This window comes from Canis lupus, chromosome 36 (assembly GCF_003254725.2).
Source record: "Canis lupus dingo isolate Sandy chromosome 36, ASM325472v2, whole genome shotgun sequence".
NCBI classification, from domain to species: domain Eukaryota; kingdom Metazoa; phylum Chordata; class Mammalia; order Carnivora; family Canidae; genus Canis; species Canis lupus.
The window spans coordinates 13,892,486-13,914,047 of NC_064278.1; the positions used below are offsets into that span (position 1 = coordinate 13,892,486).

The following is a 21,562-nucleotide window of genomic DNA, read 5'->3' on the forward strand; positions in this document are numbered from 1 at the left end:
CCTTCCCTGCCCTGTATATATCATATTCTCTCCACTAATAAAGAAATATCAAAATATTTTTATTTAAAAGTTTGTTAAAAAAAATAAAAAAAATAAAAGTCTGCATTCTGGAAATAACCTGTCATATCACATAAATTTTTCATGTCCAGATGTTTACTCATCCATTTTTCTCAAAGACCCAATAAAAATAGTCAAAGAGCCACAGTCTATTTTAAATTAAAATGCATGGCTTTAAGGGCTATTTGACATGCAGTAATTATTTGCGTAGTCTTATAGCCAAGCATAGAAATTGCCAGTGTCTCTGCCCTTGAAGGAAATGAACTGTGCAAAAAATTTCAAGCAAACACGATCCAACTGTGCACATAAAAGGGAGGTTGCATAAGAAATTCATTGTGTCTATATCTAAATTTCCCCTCGACTTGCCACAGTTCAGCATGTATTTCACCTCTTTGGCACCAATTAAAATCATCAACAGATGAGCTTTTCGGCAGAGGAGGGGTGACATGCCCTCTCACAGATGGTCAGAGTCACAGGTTGCAGTAATGGCTGGACCCGCCTTGAGGGTAGTGTATAAAAGCAGTGGGACTCAGAGCACTTCAGCTCCAAGTGCTCTATGGTTAGCATTGCCCCTCTTTTGAGATGGATTTCCTTCATAGGAATGGAGTGCTCGCTATTCAGCATTTGCAGAAGGACTACCGAGCTTACTACAATTTTCTAAATTTTATGTCCAATGTTGGCGATCCCCGGAATATCTTTTCTATTTATTTTCCACTTTGGTTTCAACTTAATCAGACAATTGGAACCAAGATGATATGGGTAGCAGTCATTGGGGACTGGTTCAATCTTATTTTTAAATGGTAAGCCTTCTGTTTGTTTTATTTTTCATAAAGCTTATTCTTAAATTTGTAGCTTTGGCTTAATGATCACATTTCAGACGTGTGTAGTTTTACTTGGAAAATCTTTCAAACATGTCAGTTAACTTGAAACACCTATTCATAAATAGAACTTACAGAAAGCATAGGAATGTATATTTTATCTGACTTGTAAGTAAATTCTAAACGCTATAACACATATGCTGTGAATCAACAAGAAGTTAGTTAAATGAGCGGCACCATAATGAATGGATTGGTAACTCCAGGGACCACTTAGATATTCCCAGTCTAAGGATCCACAGCACCTACGGAAGTTTCCCTACAAAGAAAAAAGTCTCTGTTTTTATTGGGAACCAGGATGCCGAAATTCCAAAGGACTGTGTCATCTTCTATAATAAGAGACAGACCAGAACCCAAACCAAAGTCTCTTAATCATGAGTTTTCCCCATTAATCCTCTGCTTGAGTCATTTTCATAGGAGAGATAGCTAGGCTCCGGCTATGCACTATTTGTGTGTTTAAGTATGTATGCATATTTATATTTCTTTAAATACAGGATATTGTTTGGTCATCGGCCTTACTGGTGGGTCCAAGAAACTCAGATTTACCCAAATCACTCAAGTCCATGCCTTGAACAGTTCCCCACTACATGTGAAACTGGTCCAGGTAAGCAATTACAGCAGCCTCGTGTTACTAAAGATACTCCAACAGAGAATCATTATGTATGATTATTACCTAATTACTATATGATATTATATAGGGCATTAGAGAAAATGTCATGGGTGAGGATGCTGAAAGTTCACAATCATAAAAATTGCTAATGAAAAGGAAAGAAGTTTTATGAACAGTCCTTTTGTTCTTTGTAAAAGGGTAAGTTGGCTACTTTCCAAATGATTTTATATTTTGCATTTATTTCTTGGAAGAATGTAATGGTTTGATTCTAAAAACAAACAAAAAACAGGTAGCTAGAAGAAATTCCGAAAGAATTATATTGAAATCCTAGAAATGTTGATTTATCTGTTGCTGAGCAACTTTCAAAGTTGTTAGGGATCTTTTTGAGAATCTCATGAATGAGGTAAGGACTTCCTCGTTTTATTATTGCCAATAGAGATTATTTCTAATCTTAGAATTTTTTCTTTCAAACTTCTTTTTCCTTTTGTGTATATGGCATATAAGCAGACTTCTTGGTCCTCTTCCTTTTATAAGTAAGATTCTGTATGAGTATAAACCCTTTACTATGAAAACTGACTTTAAGATTATGAAAAGATTTTAAATTATATATGTACATAAAGGACAATTACATGTTATTTTAATTTATTAGAATGTGTGTACCTTACCACAGTTTGTTACATAGCAAAAATTCTTGCCATTTGACATTTTCAGGAAACTAACACCTGGATATAGTGAATGTGTAGTTTCTAATGAGTTCTCTGAATATATTTCTTTCTTGCTCCCATAAAAGTATTCATCCATCTGTTATATTATTTATCATGGTGTACTATAATTAATTTTTTACATATACATGGCTCCTCCAATAGACTGCGCATTCCATCAGGACAGGGATGGTGTGTATTTTATCTTTTTGAAACCAATGTGGGATGGATGGGTGGATGGATTGGGTGGACGGATGGATCGGTAACCTTTGATACAATTGAAATGCTACTTTGGTTTATCCTAGAATGTTCTACCTCATAAGATATTTTCTGGAAAAGAGAGAGAGAGGGAGAGAGATTGTATTCTACATTCGCTCTAAAGATTTACAACTCATGTAAGCATATAATAGGCTCTGAAAAATACTATGTAAGATGTATCTTTGAAAGAACTAGATCTATAAGAAACAGATTGTCTTTGTTTATTTTTTTTTAAAGATTTATTTATTTATTCATTCAGAGAGAGCGACGAGAGAGGCAGAGACACAGGCAGAGGGAGAAGCAGGCTCCATGCAGGGAGCCCGATGTGGGGCTCGATCCTGGGTCTCCAGGATCACACCCCGGGCTGCAGGCGGCGCTAAACCGCTGCGCCACCAGGGCTACCCCAATTGTCTTTGTTTAATGTAATGTTTTTCAAAAAGAGATTGGTGTTTAATCTGAATAAACTTCTACTTGGTACAAACTTGTGGCGAACATCAGAGTAAATGATTAAAAAAAACAAAAAAAATCAAGCAGCATGGGAAAGCATGGAAGTAGAAAGGGTTCCAGGCTTCTGTTACAATTAATGCCCTTTACAGCTTCCCTTGTCTATTTAATGACAAGACCCCTTTGCAGCGGCCAGCCACAAGGTAGGCACAGAGGAAGCTGCTAGTACATAGCAGTCCTTTGTAAATCGATTGGTAAGCAGAACTTAGTAATGATGTCAGATGTTTGAATTTTCAGCCCAAGCAAAATAAACTGATACAGGATCCAATGCAAGTACTTTCTCATAAATTAAAAACAATTTGGTGTGAAAAATATAGAAGGAGGTGGCATATTTTGGTGCAATAGCCTAAGTTTTTAATTAGCCTTGAACATTGTGATTCCTGGAACTTGATGAACTTGAAAAATCTGAAAAAATTTTTTCTTGAAATAGTGTTTTGAGCCCCAATTTGACTTTATTTCTTTTATTTCTATTTCTAAACATTACATTTAGACTGTGAGGTGTTTTTTTTTCTGAGTTATTTGTAACTTTCAAGGCTAATATGCTATTCAATTCTGATACGGATACTTTATTAACCACCTTTCAAATGGATCAGCACTTTGTTGTTGCAGGAAGTCCATCTGGCCATGCAATGGGCTCATCGTGTGTCTGGTATGTCATGGTGACAGCTGCCCTGAGCCACACTGTCAGTCGGATGGATAAGTCACTTACCACTTATCTGCACAGGTCAGCTTTGCTCTAGGTTCTGTACCACTGGAATGTGAATTCAGAAAGTATTGAATACAGAAAAGCTTTTTAAAAAATTTACTTTGGTATATTTTTAGTTGTTGAAATGTGCTTATTCTATTCTATCAGAGCCAAAATAGCAAAATGAATAGCAAGTTAACATTTTCCTTTAAGATAATTTCCTCATTAGCTCAGAGCTATTGCCACATTATAACATTGGAAATGTTTAATTGATAAATGAGTTGCTGGAAGTGCCTTTAGGTTTCCATAATACAATAATCACTTTGGTATCTCATAAATAAGCCATCTAAAATTATATCAGCACATATTTTTACATGCTCAATCTCTTGCTTTAAGATTCACAAGAAGTTTTAGAAATCAACATTGCCCTTAAATGTATCAATTTAGAAAAATTATGTGTTCTTCTTTGAATGGCCAGTGTTTTTGACATCAGTAACATATATGCTAGATTTAAAGACTATACAACCTTTTTAATTAAAATATTTTTAAAGGCAAACTTAAACTTGAACATTAGTAAATGTAGTGTTAGTAGTAGAATCATAATGTTGAGAAAGACCTAGAACTTTAATATAAGATTATTCATAATTCTTATAGGAATTGGGATGTTTCCTTCTCTTTTCTCCTGAAATACTTAACTATTATTAAAACAATCCTGAGCACTACTTTAATCATACATTATTAGGCTACTGAGATAAGATTTGTCAATTAATTGATTAAAAAATACTATAACATATATCATTATACAGAAGTTTTTCTAAAATAAAAAATTTCCAAGAACTATCACATATTCCACTTTTTAGAGTAGTACTGGACAATATAAGAAACCAACCACCAAAGAAATTTGGGTATTTTCAAGGTTTATTCTAATAAGATGGCAACTTGTACACCCTAATGTATTGTTATCCAACCCCAAACAACAAGTAAAAAGTTTTATTTTTATTTATTTTATTTTTTTTAATGATTTATTTATTTATTTATTTATTTATTTATTTATTTATTTATTTATTCATGAGAAACACAGAGAGAAAGAGAGGCAGAGACACAGGCAGAGAGAGAAGCAAGCTCCATGCAGGGAGCCTGACGTGGGATTCAATCCCGGGGCCCCAGGATCACGCCCTGGGCTGAAGGCGGCACTAAACCGCTGAGCCACCCGGGCTACCCAGTAAAAAGTTTTAATTGAAAGAAATTATCATTTTCTATCCACGGACAAGTTTTCAAAAAAGAATCTAAACAAGCTTCACCTTTTTCTCTGTAGTTCATTTCTTCCTCAAATTTCCAGACCTTGAAAAAAATTTGTTTCTTTTGAAAAGAACTCTAAAATTCCCTTAGATTTTTGCAGCTGCAACATTTCCTTTGTCCATCGATATTTATTGAGTGCCTACTCCTTATCTTCTTAATATTATCAAATCCCTATTTATTCTTCTTCCCTGTGGATAACTTCTGCTTACTTCCCCTTAGAAAATCTCATCTCTATTTCTTAGTTTTTTAAGAACCAATTTGGTTCAATTGTGTCAGGAACAAACATTCACAGCAGAACCCCAAGGATTCCTATGACTGAATATTGCTAATTCTTTATCAAAATAATGAGCTTGGACTTTAATATTTTTGTAAGCTTTTTGCACACTGCTGCCTCTAATCCAAAGTATACAATGTCTAAATCAATTCCCTTGTCTCTTATTTTCTATATGTCAAAAAACAAAGAGTCAGGACTCTTGAGAGTCTGTGAAATTAAACCTAAAGGAAAAAAAAAAAACCCAATGAAGATTTTACTTTGATGAAATGCTCATGTGATTTTCATCAGAGTGGTAGATGCCTCTCCAGGGAGTTTTCTCCAGACCAAAAAAAAAAAAAAAATGTTGAGATGATAAAGAGGAAGCACACACAACAGAAAATAAAAATATATGTATATGATCCATACTAGGTCATTCTGGATATTAGTAATTCCCCCAAATTTGAATTGCCCATACTCCATTAAAATAATTATCAGGATGTCAAATTGGCTTCCTTTTATAGCTCTTACTAAAATCTCAGGGTATTGCACTGGTTAAGCTTAATGCATTGCTAAATGTAGAAACCTCCATTAAAGTTTTTCAAATCCTATGGAGCACATGGAAACATTTTTTGGGGAAAAAGACTCTAAAATCATAACGTTATGTCATAGTTAGATGGATTCCTCTGAGAAAGATCATCTGGTGTCACCCCCCCCCCTTAATTTTATGAGTGATAGAATTTCTTTGCTTTTCACGCTTATATCTATTCTTCCATCGTAGACTGACCTGGTCATTTCTTTGGAGTCTTTTTTGGTTGATTCAAATCAGTGTCTGCATCTCCAGAGTATTCATAGCAACACATTTTCCTCATCAAGTTATTCTTGGAGTATTTGGTGGTAAATATGATCACTTACCTTTAGTTGTATCATTGGAAAGCTTTAGTGTTATTTGTTTTATGTCATCAGATTCTCCCCGGTAGTCAGTACCCCAGTCTCAGGTAACTGTGTCAAGCCACTAGTACCAAATGGCACCCTGGGAGCATAAGCGGTTCAACACACTGCTCGAATCCTCCATGTACACAATGGCACAGTCTCATTCGATGGCATAAATACAAAACCTCTCAGTGAGATGGGGTTTCTCTGAAGTGTGGCTAGAGCCAAGTCCAGCTCCCAAGCTATCAGCTCAGACAGTCTGCTTATGTCTTGGTTTGGGGGACTTCATAACAGCACTCCGGCCGCACACTACGCCATTTCATCCATACACCTGAAGTGATTATCACATGACCACGGACTTTACTTAGCTGAAGAAGGGTTCACCATGATTGAGTTTTCACGATTCAGCCCCACATACCTTTTCAAAGGCTCTTTAGTTAATTGGCTATTGGCCATTGAAATATTCATTGTGAGCACCTAGATCAGTGCTCTGCCTATAAAGTGTTTGTCACCCAGTGCCACAGACTCCTGACAGATTCACTTGTGCTAGCATGGATGGTGAAAAGACCATGGGACAAGTATTTTAGTTATTGTGTAGGAAAAGAGCTTTGGAAAAGAAGTAGAACCTAGAAGTCTGAAGCCTTTTATCATGCACACGATGGTAAATTCTTTAATACAGAGAGGAATGATTCCTGAGGGGCTGAAGGGCACATGGTCATCTTCAGTGTCTTTTTTTAATCCCCAGGCATGCTTGTGGCAGAGGCCTTTGAACACACTCCAGGCATCCAAACAGCCAGCCTGAGCACGTATCTGAAGACCAACCTCTTCCTCTTTCTGTTTGCACTGGGCTTTTATCTGCTCCTCAGACTGCTTGACATTGACCTGCTGTGGTCTGTGCCCATAGCCAAGAAATGGTGTGCCAACCCTGACTGGATCCACATTGACACCACACCTTTTGCTGGACTCGTGAGAAATCTTGGGGTGCTCTTTGGCTTGGGCTTTGCAATCAACTCAGAGATGTTCCTTAGGAGCTGCCGAGGAGAAAATGGCTACAAGCTGAGTTTCCGGCTACTCTGTGCAGGGGCCTCATTGATGACGCTGCAGCTCTACCATTTCATCAAGATCCCTACTCATGCAGAGCATTTATTTTATGTCCTGTCTTTCTGTAAAAGTGCATCCATCCCACTGACTGTGGTTGCTCTGATTCCCTACTGTATTCATATGTTAATGAAACCAAGTGAAAAGAAGATTAATTAGAGCTGTGCAGGGGGTTAGTGCTCTGTGGTCCCAGCAGGACATTCCTCCTCCATCCTCCAGCAGAGCCACAGAGCAGGGGCAGATGGGAGGCTTCCAGAGGTCACAAAATTGTGGCCACAGGCTCCATCCCACCATATCTATGTTTAGTTTGGCCTTCACCATGGTGTCCTGCCCCACCCCCATTTTAAATTAGTTGCCAACATTTGAAAACTAGAATACTTGTCATAAAAATCTGAATTTCTGCATTTTCTTGACAAATCTGACAATATGGTACCTTAGGGCCTACTTTCCCACCTGGAAACAATCTACCATTGATCACCGATTGTCCCCAGTAAGAAGCAGCATTCTCCATTTTCTCACAGTCCCAACAGGAGCCTCAGTATCAGTTACTTTCACCATAGGAAGGTCAGGCCACTTATGGATCCCGTGGGCAGTTTAGTGGGATCCCCAGTCAAATCCAATCCCATCAGTTTTCAGAGAAGGAAAGGGAGTTCATTGGGCTATGAAAGAACTCGCTTTTGTCACACCATTGTCAGAACAGGAATTAGAACCCAGGTTTTCTGATGTGCATTTCCATTACACTGCTTTGTTTCTTCATTTTTAAGAAGTAAAAATCTGTTAAGAGTGAATGCTTCTGTGATGATTGTCATGTAAATCCGCTGCTTTTCTAGAAATGTCATTCAAATCCCACATCCTGTTTTACTTAGACCATGCAGGGTGTTGATGGGGCCAGCAAGCCTCTAGATATGGCTACATATGCAGGGGAAACAGGTCAGGTTATTGTCTGGACTTGAACCTCTGCTTAACTCTTGATTTCTGTTTTACAGTAATGCTTTCCAATATTTAAATAAATGCTGCTGAAGATGCTCTGCTTAGAACATTATTTACCAGTCTTTCAAAGCCAAGGAAATCAAGTGCTTTCCTCAAGGTCATGCTCCAACTCAAGAAAACCATTAATTGGGTTAATCTCTGATGAAAATCTGTAGCTCTACCTTAAGAAATTATTATTGAAAGAATATTAATATTATACTAAGAATTTCTCACCAAGGTTTTTTTTTTTCTTTTCTTTTTTTCCTCATTGGATCTGGCAATTCTGGACTTTAAGTTGATAATTATGTCATTTCAATCAAGTACATTTTGAGCCAGATTTTGCTATACATCTTAGTTACGTAGGGTCCACCACAAAGTTTTATGTAACTCTTCTCAAGAATATCAATACATGAATTGTTTTAGGTGATGATATATTAAACCCTCCATAAATACTTATGAAAACATAACACTTGAAGCAAGTACTATTTGGCAAAATATTAGCTGATAACAAAATCCCTAAAAATCAAACTATTGTTTCCTTTCTAAATGTATTTATAGAGCATATGCTGTTGCTTTTATAAAACACACGTAACAGCTTTGTTTTAAAGGTAATTAAAACCTTTCAGTGGTCAGGTGATTCCTTAAGCAAGAAGCTGAGGGATAACAGATTATCTTAAGAATGAAATTTGTCTTGTGTTGATGGGACATTTGGGGGAAAGGAGAAAAGAACGGTTCTTGAGCTGGTGACTCTTGGTCATTGGTTCAAGGCCTCCTGCCCCAGTGTTGTCCTCAGGAGTTCACTTCAATCTTTTCACACTTTATGATGCATTTGTCTCATCTCATGCTCCTCTGCACCTGTCAGAGAACTCATTGCTGTCTAGGATCCCTTCGTCAAAGTTTTATTTGAGATTGATAATGTTAGTTTAGAGGAATCCTCCATCTCAATATAGTCTCAGACTGCTGTCACCAAGCGTGAGAAAACTGGAGCATTAAGAGCCAGGGACCTCTGCTCCAATGCTCACTCCATCAGACATCCCTCCTCGGTTCCAAGAGAGAAGTTCTCTTCGGCCACCCATAGTAAGCGCTATCTTTCTTTCAGGTGACATGTAGTCCTTGGAAGGCAAATAGGATGGGATGTGAGTTCATTTTCTATAATTAATTCCCAACAATTCCGCCCCTATCTGCCATAAAGCCTGAAAGTCCCCAAGTGATGAGATTTCCCTTTTTACTCTAGTTGAAGTTTCCTGGAGGGATCCATATGGTGGCAAATTGCTTTTGCAATGGAAACTGCTTAGGCAGCAAGAGGAACAGCTTCTCACAGCCTTGGAGAAAATGCCTCCCTTTAATAATGATGGAAAAGACTCTTCTGCTTCCAATTTATTTGCTAAATGTAAGTGGAATTGAGCTCATTTGACTCACTGTTAATATATCCATACATTCAAAATGTCTACACATATATTTGGGAGAAAAATGTCAATATCATGAGCTTTCAGAATGAGAAAATCAAGACAAGTGACTTGAAAAGCTGTCCAATCAAAAGTACATTTGAATAGAAAAGCAAAGTAATTTATTATTGTCAAAACTAGCTCTCAAGATGAGCGTTGAATCCCTTTCCTCCAACAACCTATTGATTGGACATCTGCCTTTTAGGTTAAATTGGTGCCTTCTCTAGACCTACTTCAGTATAACAGAAGGGAGATTTAAAAAATATATTAAGATGCCCTTGAAAGTTATATCTCTAAATGCTTTATATTTATTCATAATCAGTAAATAAATTCAAGATCAAATTGGTACATGCATATATAAAAAAAACCTTCATGTAAGAGAAAGTCAAAGACTTGGTTTTATTTTTTTTATTTTTTTATTTTTTTTTATTTTTTTTATTTTTTTTAAGACTTGGTTTTAAAATGTGTTTCACTTCTTAAGTATTATAAAACCATACATTCTAGCACTCTTCAGCGAACTTTTGACAAAGATAGAAATGTTCTATATCTGTGATGTCTAATATGATGGCCACTAGTCACATGTGGCTCTTGGACTGTTGAAATGCAGCTAATGCAGTTGAGGAACTGCATTTTAAAGTTTTTTTTTAAATTATTTATTTATTTATGATAGACATAGAGAGAGAGAGAGAGAGGCAGAGGAGGAGGGAGGAGCAGGCTCCATGCCGGGAGCCCGACGCAGGACTCGATTCTGGGACTCCAGGATCGCGCCCTGGGCCAAAAGCAGGCGCCAAACCGCTGAGCCACCCAGGGATCCCCTGCATTTTAAAGTTTTATATTACTTTTAATTAATTTGAATTTAAATAGTCATGTATGTCTGGTGGCTACTGAATTGGGCAGCACAGATCAAGTCTCATAGTGCTCTTCCCTGAAAAAAAAAGGTATTTTTTATAGTGTTACCTGTACCATGATCCTGTGTGAGACAACATGAATGGTATTAACTGCTTTATTTTACATGAAGAAAGTGAAGCATCAGTGATTTGCTCATATAACATGGACAAGGTATGTTTACCCCAGCCCAGAGATCTTTTATTTTTTTAAGATTTTATTTATTTATTTATTTATTCATGAGAGACACACAGAGAGAGGCAGAGACACAGGCAGAGGGAGAAGCAGGTCCCATGCAGGGAGCCTGATGTGGGACTCGATCCCAGGACTCCAGGATCACGACCTGAGCCGAAGGTGGATGCTCAACCACTGAGCCACCTAGGTGTCCTGGCCAGAAATCTTTAATTAACCCCCAGATGTTATTTTCCAGATGAAAAAAATAAGTTACTGTTAACAAAGTCTAAGACATGTATGATGATGGGAAAATCCCATTGTGAACTTTACCCATTAAAAAAAAAAGTCGGGACACCTGGGTGGCTCAGTGGTTGAGTGTCTTCCTTCTGCCCCAGGTGTGATCCTTGAGTCCCAGGATCGAGTCCCGCATCAGGCTTCTTGCATGGAGCCTGCTTCTCCCTCTGCCTGTGTCTCTGCCTCTCTCCCTCTCTCTCTCTCTGGGTCTATCATGAATAAATAAATAAAATCTTTAAAAAAAAAAGCTTTAAAAAGATAAATAAATAAAATTTAAAAATCAACTTTGTGTGGTAACTGACCCTAAACATTTCTAGGGCTGGAAGGACTGACATGTGGCTAAAGAAAGTAAAGAGCAGACTCTGCTGCATTTCCCAGGGAGACCCCCTGCAGATCTAAGACACTCTCTCTGTGCAGCGTCCTTTGCTCTCACTCTGTCCTGCAAACTCTAGCCACCCTGTTTTCCCTGGACTCTCAGCTCTCTGTGGCCCCAAATCTGGGGGTCTAGCTAGGTTCCCTCTCCCTACACTGTGTCCTGGAACCCTCTCAGGGCCACAAAGTTAGGAAGAGTTTTACCCAATATTCATGACCACAGTCTAGAAGTTTGGATGACTTTCTGACCAAGTTTTCCTGCTTATCTGGGTCTACCTCACTTGTATGCTGGACACCAGCACTCCCATGTGTATTCAGGAACTGTTAGAAAAAAGATCCCTAGTGTCCAGTTGCACCTGTGGATTTTGCCTCGTTGAATGACTGTCCTGGCCACTCTGGAAATTGCAAACCAGTTTTCTCGATGAATACGTGGACCTCAGTGCTGCCAAGAAACCAAGGTGACGTTTTAAATTTTTCCTCTTCCCTCACCTTTAATGCTTTCTGATAGTGATTTCACACTGAAGTCATGTGGTACCACTTGTTAATTAAAAAAAAAAAAAAGGGCTTCTTTTTTTTTTTCTTAGAAAGAAGTGTTGACAGCAGGAGAGGTCTACAAGAAGCAACGATTCTGGAAACTTCTGTCAAGTGACAGCAATTGATGGGAAAATTTGAGGAGTTAGAAGTGCTTCACGTTAGCTGTGCAAAGGACAAGTGCAGTCTGTCAAATTGGAGGCTGGTTTGGTGTGGAGCACTAATTACTGTCTTTGCTGGTCTTTGATGGAGATCACAGTAATGACTTGGGAGGAATTACATCTCATTTCTTTTGGCAGCAGAGAAGTGATTGCTCTCAAGGAGGGAGAAAATTCAAAGATTGAGGTTATAAAGGTTAGCGCTAAGCCGATTAATTATTTTCTGTTTTGAATTTTTAAATATCTTAGATTTTTTTCTTTTATTCTAACATTTCACCATATGATACTGAAAAGGAATCTGTCTTCAGCTCAAGAATCGTGACATTTCCCCAAAGATCACTATGTTCCGAAGAAGCTGCCAGGACAGGGGAAGGTAATGAGCAAAGGGTGGCAGCTGTGGTCCTGTGGGGTGGGGTTTGGGGCCCAGATCAGGGCCCACCAAGAGGAGTGTTCATTCAGGCAGCATCTTGGCCCGTTTCCAAGGCTGGCTCAGGTGAGAGCAGAAACCATTTCCCCGGGACAATCTGCATACTCTGCGGGAGCAGCAGGCCATATGTGTGCCTGGGAAAGAAAGCCAGAACTCATTAAGATGAAGAGCTTCTTTCCTTGGCTAGCTGTCACCTGCCCTTGCACATCAGTTGGGCCAATCACGCTCTAACTTCTCTTCCAAGAACTGACTTTTCCCTGGATTCGCTCTGTGTCTTATGAACAGTAGTGGCCAGATTGTCATCCTTGCTCACACATACTGCCATTAATGGGAAGGTTTTCTAAAGGTGCATTTACATATCATTGCCTTTCCTAGATACCAGCCTTGCCCTCAAGCTCAATAATTCCACGTTTAAAGCACCTGGTTCTTGAGATTTCTTTTCCTATGGAATCATTCCAAATTCCACCTTTTTTTTATAAACATTTTTTTTGAATGAAAGAAATGATAGACGTGTTGCTATCTTTCTATATGAAGGTTGCATTGACTTAACAAAGGGAAAGTTAAGTATTCCTGTCTGCATTTTTGAGATGTTATTGTGCATCTTATTCTCTTAGTGACGAAATATTGATGCCCTGCTTATTCTGGCCAATCAAGAGGCAGTGTCACGCATCCCTGTGTGGATCCCAAAAGGTGTCAGAACACAGTGGGGTAGGTGCTAGCAAATTTTAAGACAGATATAGATGTTTGAAAGACTTTTAGGAATTTGGCCACAAGCTCCTTGGATTAGAGTCATGGGACCTATGTTCTAGTCTAGTCTAGTGGGTCTCCGCATCTAACCACTCTGATGCTGGGAGGCCAGTTAACGTTGGAGGCCTCGGTTCAGTAATTTCTCAAGTGAGAGGCTTAAAATAGGCTTAGAATGGATGGTTCATGCATTCCAGCTCTGACATTCTGCAATCCTGAGGGTCCCATTCAATCAAATAGGAAGAAGAGCCGGAGCATATTAAGTTTTACTCAGATGCAATGAAAAAGGCTGTAAATTTTTTTAAATACTCCATTTTTAATTTGCTACTTTAATAAACAATTTTAGATTCATGTAATACATTTTGATCTTTAAAACATTCTATTCCAATTAGAATCCGATTTTTATAGCCATGAAAAGAGATCCATGGAGACATGAAATAATTTAACTGATGTCACTGGGCAAAATTAACATGAGACTACTCAGACTTCCCACATACCTATCTTACAAAAGACATCCTATAATTAAATTACCAGCTCCATTTCCCCTTCTTTAACATCCTAATGAGAAAATTTTTCTTGCAGGTAGAGATCCTAAGGGGATCTAACACGTAATAATAATAACAGGCTGAGTGAGAAGATGGGAAGGAGAAGGGAAGTTTGCTTTGTGGCAGAGGGATGGGCAGTGCTTAACAACTGTGCTGTGTGAAGAAAGTGGCTAGAAGCTTGAAATAGTATTTTAGTAGGTTTGTTGTGGATTAGTTATGGATCTCCCAAAGATGTAATGACAAAATTTAGTTTTTAACTCGTTATGGCTGTTGAAATGTACTTCTTGAATGTGACACAATTCCAACACCAAGTTATATGGTGCCAAGATTTCTGATGTTAAATGAAAAATTAGAGATACTATTCCAAATACCTCCTAAGATCTTCTCAAGCTCAAAGAGGACCCCTTCTGTCCATGTTTATACTTTCTCTTGAATCCTCTTGCATACCCACCTGACAAATACTTATTAAGTGCCATTATGTGCCGGAGATGCAAGGGTAAGTTCAACATAGAACTTTCCCTGTGAGAGATCTTCAGGTTCTAGGTTTGCCTGTTGTAGCTCTGGGTGGACACCAGGGATGTCACTGGGCTGTGGACTTGGAAGAATTGGGTTGAGACTATATCTAGCTATAGATTATATGGTAACATTATTCCACATCTCTTCCGACCTACCCTGTTTCAGATTCATCCTTTTATTCAATCACTTTCTTTTTGAGTCTGGCTATATTTTGCCAGTAGCATCCAGATCATTCCGTGACTAACAACAATTTAATCATGTGAGAGGACAAGAAAGCATGGCCACAAAACAGCAAGTCTCTAAGTGAAAGTCTGCTTCACTAGAAGCATAATAAAGCAGAGTATCTGGAATCTTCTCAGAAACCCCTGGAATGAGCTGCAAGGAATTCCATCCAGTGATATCTCCTCTTCATTGCAGTGACACTGAAAAAAGACTGTGATTAATTCTTTCTTTCAAGTGATATTTTTGGAATACCTCTAGATATCAAGGTCATATTTTGAAGTTATTTAAGCACATGTTACTATTTCAACATCACATCACTTGTACTCACATTTCAATATTTTTATTAACAGAGGTATAGCTATCTATTAAGATTGTGTCCATCCATCGTTAACAGCAACATATACAACTACACAAAATACTTCAGTGGTTGAAACAAATGAGAAGTGTCTTCTTCACATGTGGCAGACTGGCTAGAGGTGGGTAGGCTGGAGCAGCTGCTCAAGGATGTCCAGGAATCAGGATCAGTCTGTCTTCTTGCTCTGCCATCCATAGTGTTTGGCTTCTGACCAGATGACCCCAGCATGCCTGCTGTGCCTCCAGGAGAGAAGAAATGAGGAAAGAAAACAGCTTTTCTTCAACCCAGGCTTTATTCTGGAAACAGCCTCCAAAGAGACTTGAGCTTGTATTTCACTAATCATACCAGTATCATCTGGCCTCTCCTAGCATCAAGAGAGTCTGGAAAGGTAGAGACTAGTTTCCAACCTCTGTAACAGAGGCAAGCAGGGGAAAGGGATGTAGAATCGGGTGTCAAGTAAGCCAGCCTACGATACTCACCATAGCAACTTCTCACATATTTAACAGTTAGTGCAACTTACAGCTGCATTCCTTATCTTGCAGCCTGCTAACTGGTTTCATAATAACATACAAAAATTATGAGAGCAAAAGACTTTCTCAATTATAAAATGCTTTGTGAATGTTATCACGGGGTAGATTTAAATGATTGATTGAATTTTCACCTTCCAAGAAATTTTATTAAAAAAACATTGCTCATCTCTTATTTTGAATCCGTACTTGGTATATTAGAAATACGTACTCTCGACAAATAAATTCAGCATAGTTTCTTTCCTTCCTGTAATCATTTGTAATGACTTGTTCTTGGTCACCTTGAGTGAACATTTCCCTTCCTATCTCCAGCCAATCTCTTATTCTTGAATTTATCTTTTTGTATCTGAGAGTTGGAGCTGTACCTGAATCATACAAAGGAGAGAACTGCCAATTCACCAGCCATGCATTCTTTTCCCTTTTTCTACTGCACATTCTGTCTTGGTGCTGATTTATCGGGTTGAGTAGTTGCATCCAGACAGCTACATGCCAATCTCGTGTACTCTGATTACTCATTATGAGCCTTAGGATACCAGACAACTCACTAATGAGCACATTATAATGCTGGCCAGTGCTAATTAGATGATAATCATGTGCACTGCTTTATTTACAGTCTATCCATTTAAATTAATTGGGCATTTAATTGAACACAGTGTGAAAGAAATTGGAATTGAATTTTAAAGTTTATTTAAGTTATTTTCACCTCCCATCTCTTATAGGCAGGTGAGATTATTCACTCAATCTAGAAATTTAGAGCAAATACAAATGGACTAAATGCTTATTTTATAATGATACGCACGCATATGTAAATTTATCTCAAAATCTGTTTGGAAACAGCAGCCAAATTTGAAACTTTTTTATCTCCACCAACATACTTATGTGACCTGATTACAGAGAGATTCTGCATACATAAGAGATATTTATAATTCCAGACCTTAGTTGGAAATATTAGGTGGGATCCTAAACTAACCTGATGGGAATGTTCTGGTATTTTCTTAAAATAGGAAATTTACATTTAATTCATGAATAAATATGTGGCAAATTATACCTAATTATGATCCCATGTATTTTCCTCTTTCAGGACACAATATCAAAATATCCCAGGGTATACATTTTTAAATAAGTGTATAATTGCCAAAAACTGTATGCATGAATGCATTACTAAATTCAAAGTGTCCTTTCATGGAAATAGTTTCCTAAGAGCATATGTAGAGTAGACTCAGAGTGACTATATGAAAGTGTTTCTAGACAAAATGATTTAAAGGTCTATTCTACTTTTTTCTCAAATAATAGCATATCTGGTTTGCGGTCATCTCTCACGCGATTTTGAGATGTATCAAATGACTCAGGATCTCTTCTCTAAATAAGTTGGAAACATGCTGCTCCAATTATTTATAAGAATTGTTTATAGGAAAAAATCATAATAGGTTTTTATAAATTAGACAAAAACTTGTCTTGAGAAGAGAACTCAAGGAGATTAGATCAAATGACATTTTTTGCAGTTATTTTGTGTCATTTTTTTTTAAGTAGAGATGATCCTCTTCTACTTTAATCATTCATAATTACCTTTTGGTTCACAGATCACCTTAAACATATGGTGAGTGTAAAGAATGCTTTAACAAAGACATCTATCTCTGAATACACAGACCAAAGTTTCTATGAAATTCCAGGAAGTTCCCGTAACCCTTGCCCTCCACCCTTTCTGATGCATATGCACAGTTCCACCTTGAGTTGTTCAGTAGGATTGGTATCAACATAATGGTCAGTATCCAATAATGGAAGATAGCATGAAAATCCATGAATGAGTCCTGAAAGAAGGCTTAATGTAGATTTGGAGGGTCCTCTTTCAACATTTGGTGGAGTGAGCAGGTGGGGACACGGTAAGAGAAGAACTGTAGGGTGGCTTACCTTGGGTGTCTCCATCAGTGTTCATCAGTCACTGACGCTCCAGAATATTTTCATGAGATGCTTACGGTCTTCCATAGGTGTCCACCAATGGCCAGAGTGGTGTTGATTGCAGAAGACAATTAAATGGGGGCAAAACCCCTAACCCTTTGAGGAAAAAATAGTGTTCTAATGAGAAGAGTTTGAGTCGTTCCATGACAACCCTGCGTCAAAGGGACATAATCCAAAGGTGCAGATTTATGAGAGCAGGTCAGTCCCTCCACCTCTCCTTCTAGGGTATCCCTTCCTGCTTTTCTATTCCACTGATTATATCCCCATCAAGCATTCCCGCTCTTAGTGAATCTTTCCCAACACGCAGACACATACTAGATATCCCACTAACAACCTGCAACAATAAAAATAACAGCAAAGTGATCTAGACTCCAAAACAAAATACCTTGACTAGAACTTTCCTCTAGCTTGCCCCCAGTATCTTTTCATTCACAACCAAACTTGTGTGAGGAATAACAAGAAGTCTAAATTTCCACATTTTACCTTTGCACTTTCCATTCACCCCTAAATCTACAGCAATTTACCTTGTATTCATATAAGTAACACCGAAACCAATCATGGCAAAGTCACCAAGTCTTCGGTTCACCTATTTTACCCTTTTTTATGTAATTTCTCAATTGGGTAGGTCTACGATGCCATTCCATTACATATTGAGAGAACTGTGGCTTTAAATTTCAGGAAACTCAAGTCCAGAAGAAGTCATTTATAAGGAAAATGTATTAGCTCACATAAATTTGCCACGCCCCTTAATAAAGTGTCCTGGTATATATGGAGTCTCCACAGTTGATTAACCATCAGCTCATACAACAAGGGCACTGTTGCTCTCCATGCTCAGTTTTAGCATGCTCAGACTCTATGCCCAGCAAGTCTTGGGTGCGTATGTGTGCATGTGTGCGGCAAGAACAAAACCACACACGCCAACGTCCCCCATTGCAGGGAGACCGCTTCTTCCCATGCATCTTCCTCTGAGGCCCCAATCATCTTTTCCAGACATCCTGAAGCAGCCCTATCCTAACACAGCTCACAAAGCCACCTATATAAACAACGCAAAATCATAGGCAGGTAGATCCCCATTTTCCTAGGGATTCTGATATAGAAGGACCCTACTAGGTCCTATAAACGCCTAAGTCTTACTGGGAAACAGAGCACGGAGGTGAACCTGGCCTCATCAGAATTTTCTGGGTCCATGTAGAACAAGGATGGGCCAAACTCTGCCTGCAAGCTGGGAGGAGATGTGGCTTGTCGGGCAGACCATCACTCGTGCCTGCGGGACACTTTTTACTAGATTTTCTGCTTGCCCTTCCAACGTCGTGTTGGCAGAGCCGCTCAGTAGGATTGGTATCAACATAATGGTCAGTGTTAGTGCCCGCTCACTTCCCTTCTCCCTCACCCCTGCCGCGTGTCTCCCAACTGCACGCTCTGCACTCTGACATGTGTCTTCCCACCGCAGATAGACCACCTGCGTGTGCAGCAACATGCACGTCGGCAGAGGAGGCGGCGCCCGTGCAGAGCTCCCCTCCTCCAACACCCGTGCACGGACACCTGCGCACCGGAGGGAGGCACCTGGGGGCTCAGTGGTTTAGCGCCACCTGCAGCCCAGGGCATGACCCCGGGACTCTCTCTCTCTCTCTGTCTCTATGAATAAATAAATAAAACTAAAAAAAAAAATGATGTAAACAATCTTAAACATTCCGATAAGGGCCAATGTAACTCTCTTCCTAACTCTGACATCAGAATGTTTGATTTTACCAGATTCTATCACGATATGATGCTTGTTAGTCCAAATGAGTCATGATCTTTAATCTAACAAGTTTTACAAAGTTTCTGAGTATAGTATAAGAACATGTTCCAAGGGAGAAGCTGGACTCATGTTTTTATAAGACTCAAATCACATAGGGACAATGGAGGCTCAGATCAGGAAATACATGAAACTGGATATTCTATCCCTGTCTTTCCAATATAGTAGCTTCTAGTCACAGGTAGCTTCTAGAACTTGACAAGTGGCTAGTCAGAGCTATGCTGTAAGTATAAATACACACCAGATTTTGAATATTTAATATGATAAAAGAAACTATCTTATTAATAATTCTTATATTGATTATATGTGATAATGTTTTGTATATATTGGGTTAAATGAAACATATTAGTAACATTGATTTCACCTGTTTCTTTCTACTTTAATGTGACTAGAAAATTTAAAATTACAGATGTATTTGTATTTGTGACTCATATTTTTATTGGAAGACACTGCTCTAACATGGGGCTATGTTGTCTTGCTCCATGGGGCTCACAAATTGTTGACTACTTGTATACATCTAAAATGATCATTCCACCAAGATGTATTGAGCCATCACCATACACCAAGTACTAAGTAAAGCACTGGGGATATTAGGAACTACATAGTGCCTGTCTTCAAGGACCATAGACATTTAGTATGTGCAGGGAGCTCTGGCCACTTAGAGGATGAATGGCCGGAAATAAAGGCTATCAAAATTTTGGTAGATATCCTTCCAGGTATACCTTTGCACATATAGGTACATATAAACACAGAGATCGATACACATAACAGATTGGTAAGGTGTGAGGTGTGTGTGTGTGTAAAGAGGAGAGAGAAAGAGGTAGACAGATGGCATCATACCCCTATAATGATTAGAAACTCACTTCTACACAACATATAATGGACAACATTCCGCAAAAACAATACACATAGGTCAATATCATTTTATTGGCTTCATGGTAAACATGGTAAACATCACTGTATATATGTGTCTCAACTAATTTTACCTTTTCTACCTCTTTTTTTTGAACTTTTAGATTGTTTCCAAGTAATTCTGAGTAACGCAGAAAGAGACAACCATGCTCACTTTTGTGATTAGAAATTTAAAATAAACTATGAGAAATGGAATTCCTGGTGAATCTATTTCTGGACTCTCTTATCCTGTTATGTGGCTTTCAAATCCATTTTTGGTATCTACTGTTTTAATTATTGTGCCCCTGTGCTACATTTTTCTCCTTTTGTTTTAACTGTATTTTTAAATTAAAGATATACATGCGCATAAATCTTTATGCTGTTTCTTTTGGTATTTACTTTCATCTTTTGAAAAAATTGTAATTTTTTTCTAGCTTTATTAAAATATAATTGACATGTAAGATTATGTTTACCTTCCTCTCTTAAAGTAATATGTTTTATTGGTATTTGTTTAAATTTTTAACTGTTTAATTTCTACCAGGAAATATGAGGAATACACCCATATCCTATCCCCATGCAAATCTTCTCCACGTCTTCTCTCCCTTTCCATAACCTGTCTCTAATTTGGGTTGAGATCAGCATTCAGCATTAACATTGACATGGCTTTGCAAATAACATTCTCAGTGGGTCGTGCAGTGTAATATGAATATATTTCCTTTCATGTATAAGCTTTCTTTCACTCCAGAGCTAATAGCTAATAATCCTCTCTCTCTTTCTCTGTCTCTCTTCGTATCTGTTTGTCTTTCTGTATATGCATCGCTAATTCACCAGAAAACTCTGGCAGGGGGAATGTTACACAGTCTAGCAGCATCATGTTTTTCCTAAAGACATCCGTCATGGAACCTGAGTTCCTTGTTTCAGTCTGGGCTGGCCACTCACTCTCTCTAGCAGACCAGTTATCCTGGGATTTTTCCTCCTAATCATCCTGGACATTCCCATCACCTCATTCTTGAGTTACATCACCTGTTTCCTAGGTCCCATATCTTCCTCTCTCTTCATTTACTTTTGTTTTAGGAAAACCCTCCTGTGGCTTCCTGAGAAAAGATGTATGGGGAGGGAAAGTTTTGAAACCTTACATGATTGAGAGTTTCTTTAGACTTCTCTCATTCTTCAGAATAGTTTTCTGGATATGGAATAGTTTTCTGGATATGGAATAATTTTCCCTAGAATTTTGAAGGCAAATGTTTACATCTTCTGACTTTTAGTGTTACTGTCAAGAGATCCTATGTCATTATGATTCTTTATTATATGTACCATGTTCCCCCCTCTCCTGGAAAATTTGAGTATCTTCTTTGGCCAGTTTTCTAAAATTGTATAGTAGTGTGCCCACAGAGGATCTTTACTTATTTATTATATTCAATACTTGTTGAATCCTTTCAGGTTGAAAATTCATATCCTTTAGTTATAGGAACTATCTTTGGAC

At 38.3% G+C, this 21,562-nt stretch overlaps 1 protein-coding gene across 1 annotated transcript; it reads left to right on the top strand.

The window, feature by feature from the left end:
* Positions 1-612: 612 nt before the first annotated feature.
* Positions 613-8,261, top strand: G6PC2 (glucose-6-phosphatase catalytic subunit 2). Its single transcript, XM_025460471.2, has 5 exons — positions 613-857; positions 1,427-1,536; positions 3,615-3,729; positions 6,021-6,136; positions 6,918-8,261. Exons 1-5 carry the CDS (start codon positions 640-642, stop codon positions 7,427-7,429), a joined length of 1,071 nt encoding a protein of 356 aa, XP_025316256.1. The 5' UTR covers positions 613-639; the 3' UTR covers positions 7,430-8,261.
* The last annotated feature ends 13,301 nt before the right edge of the window (positions 8,262-21,562 follow it).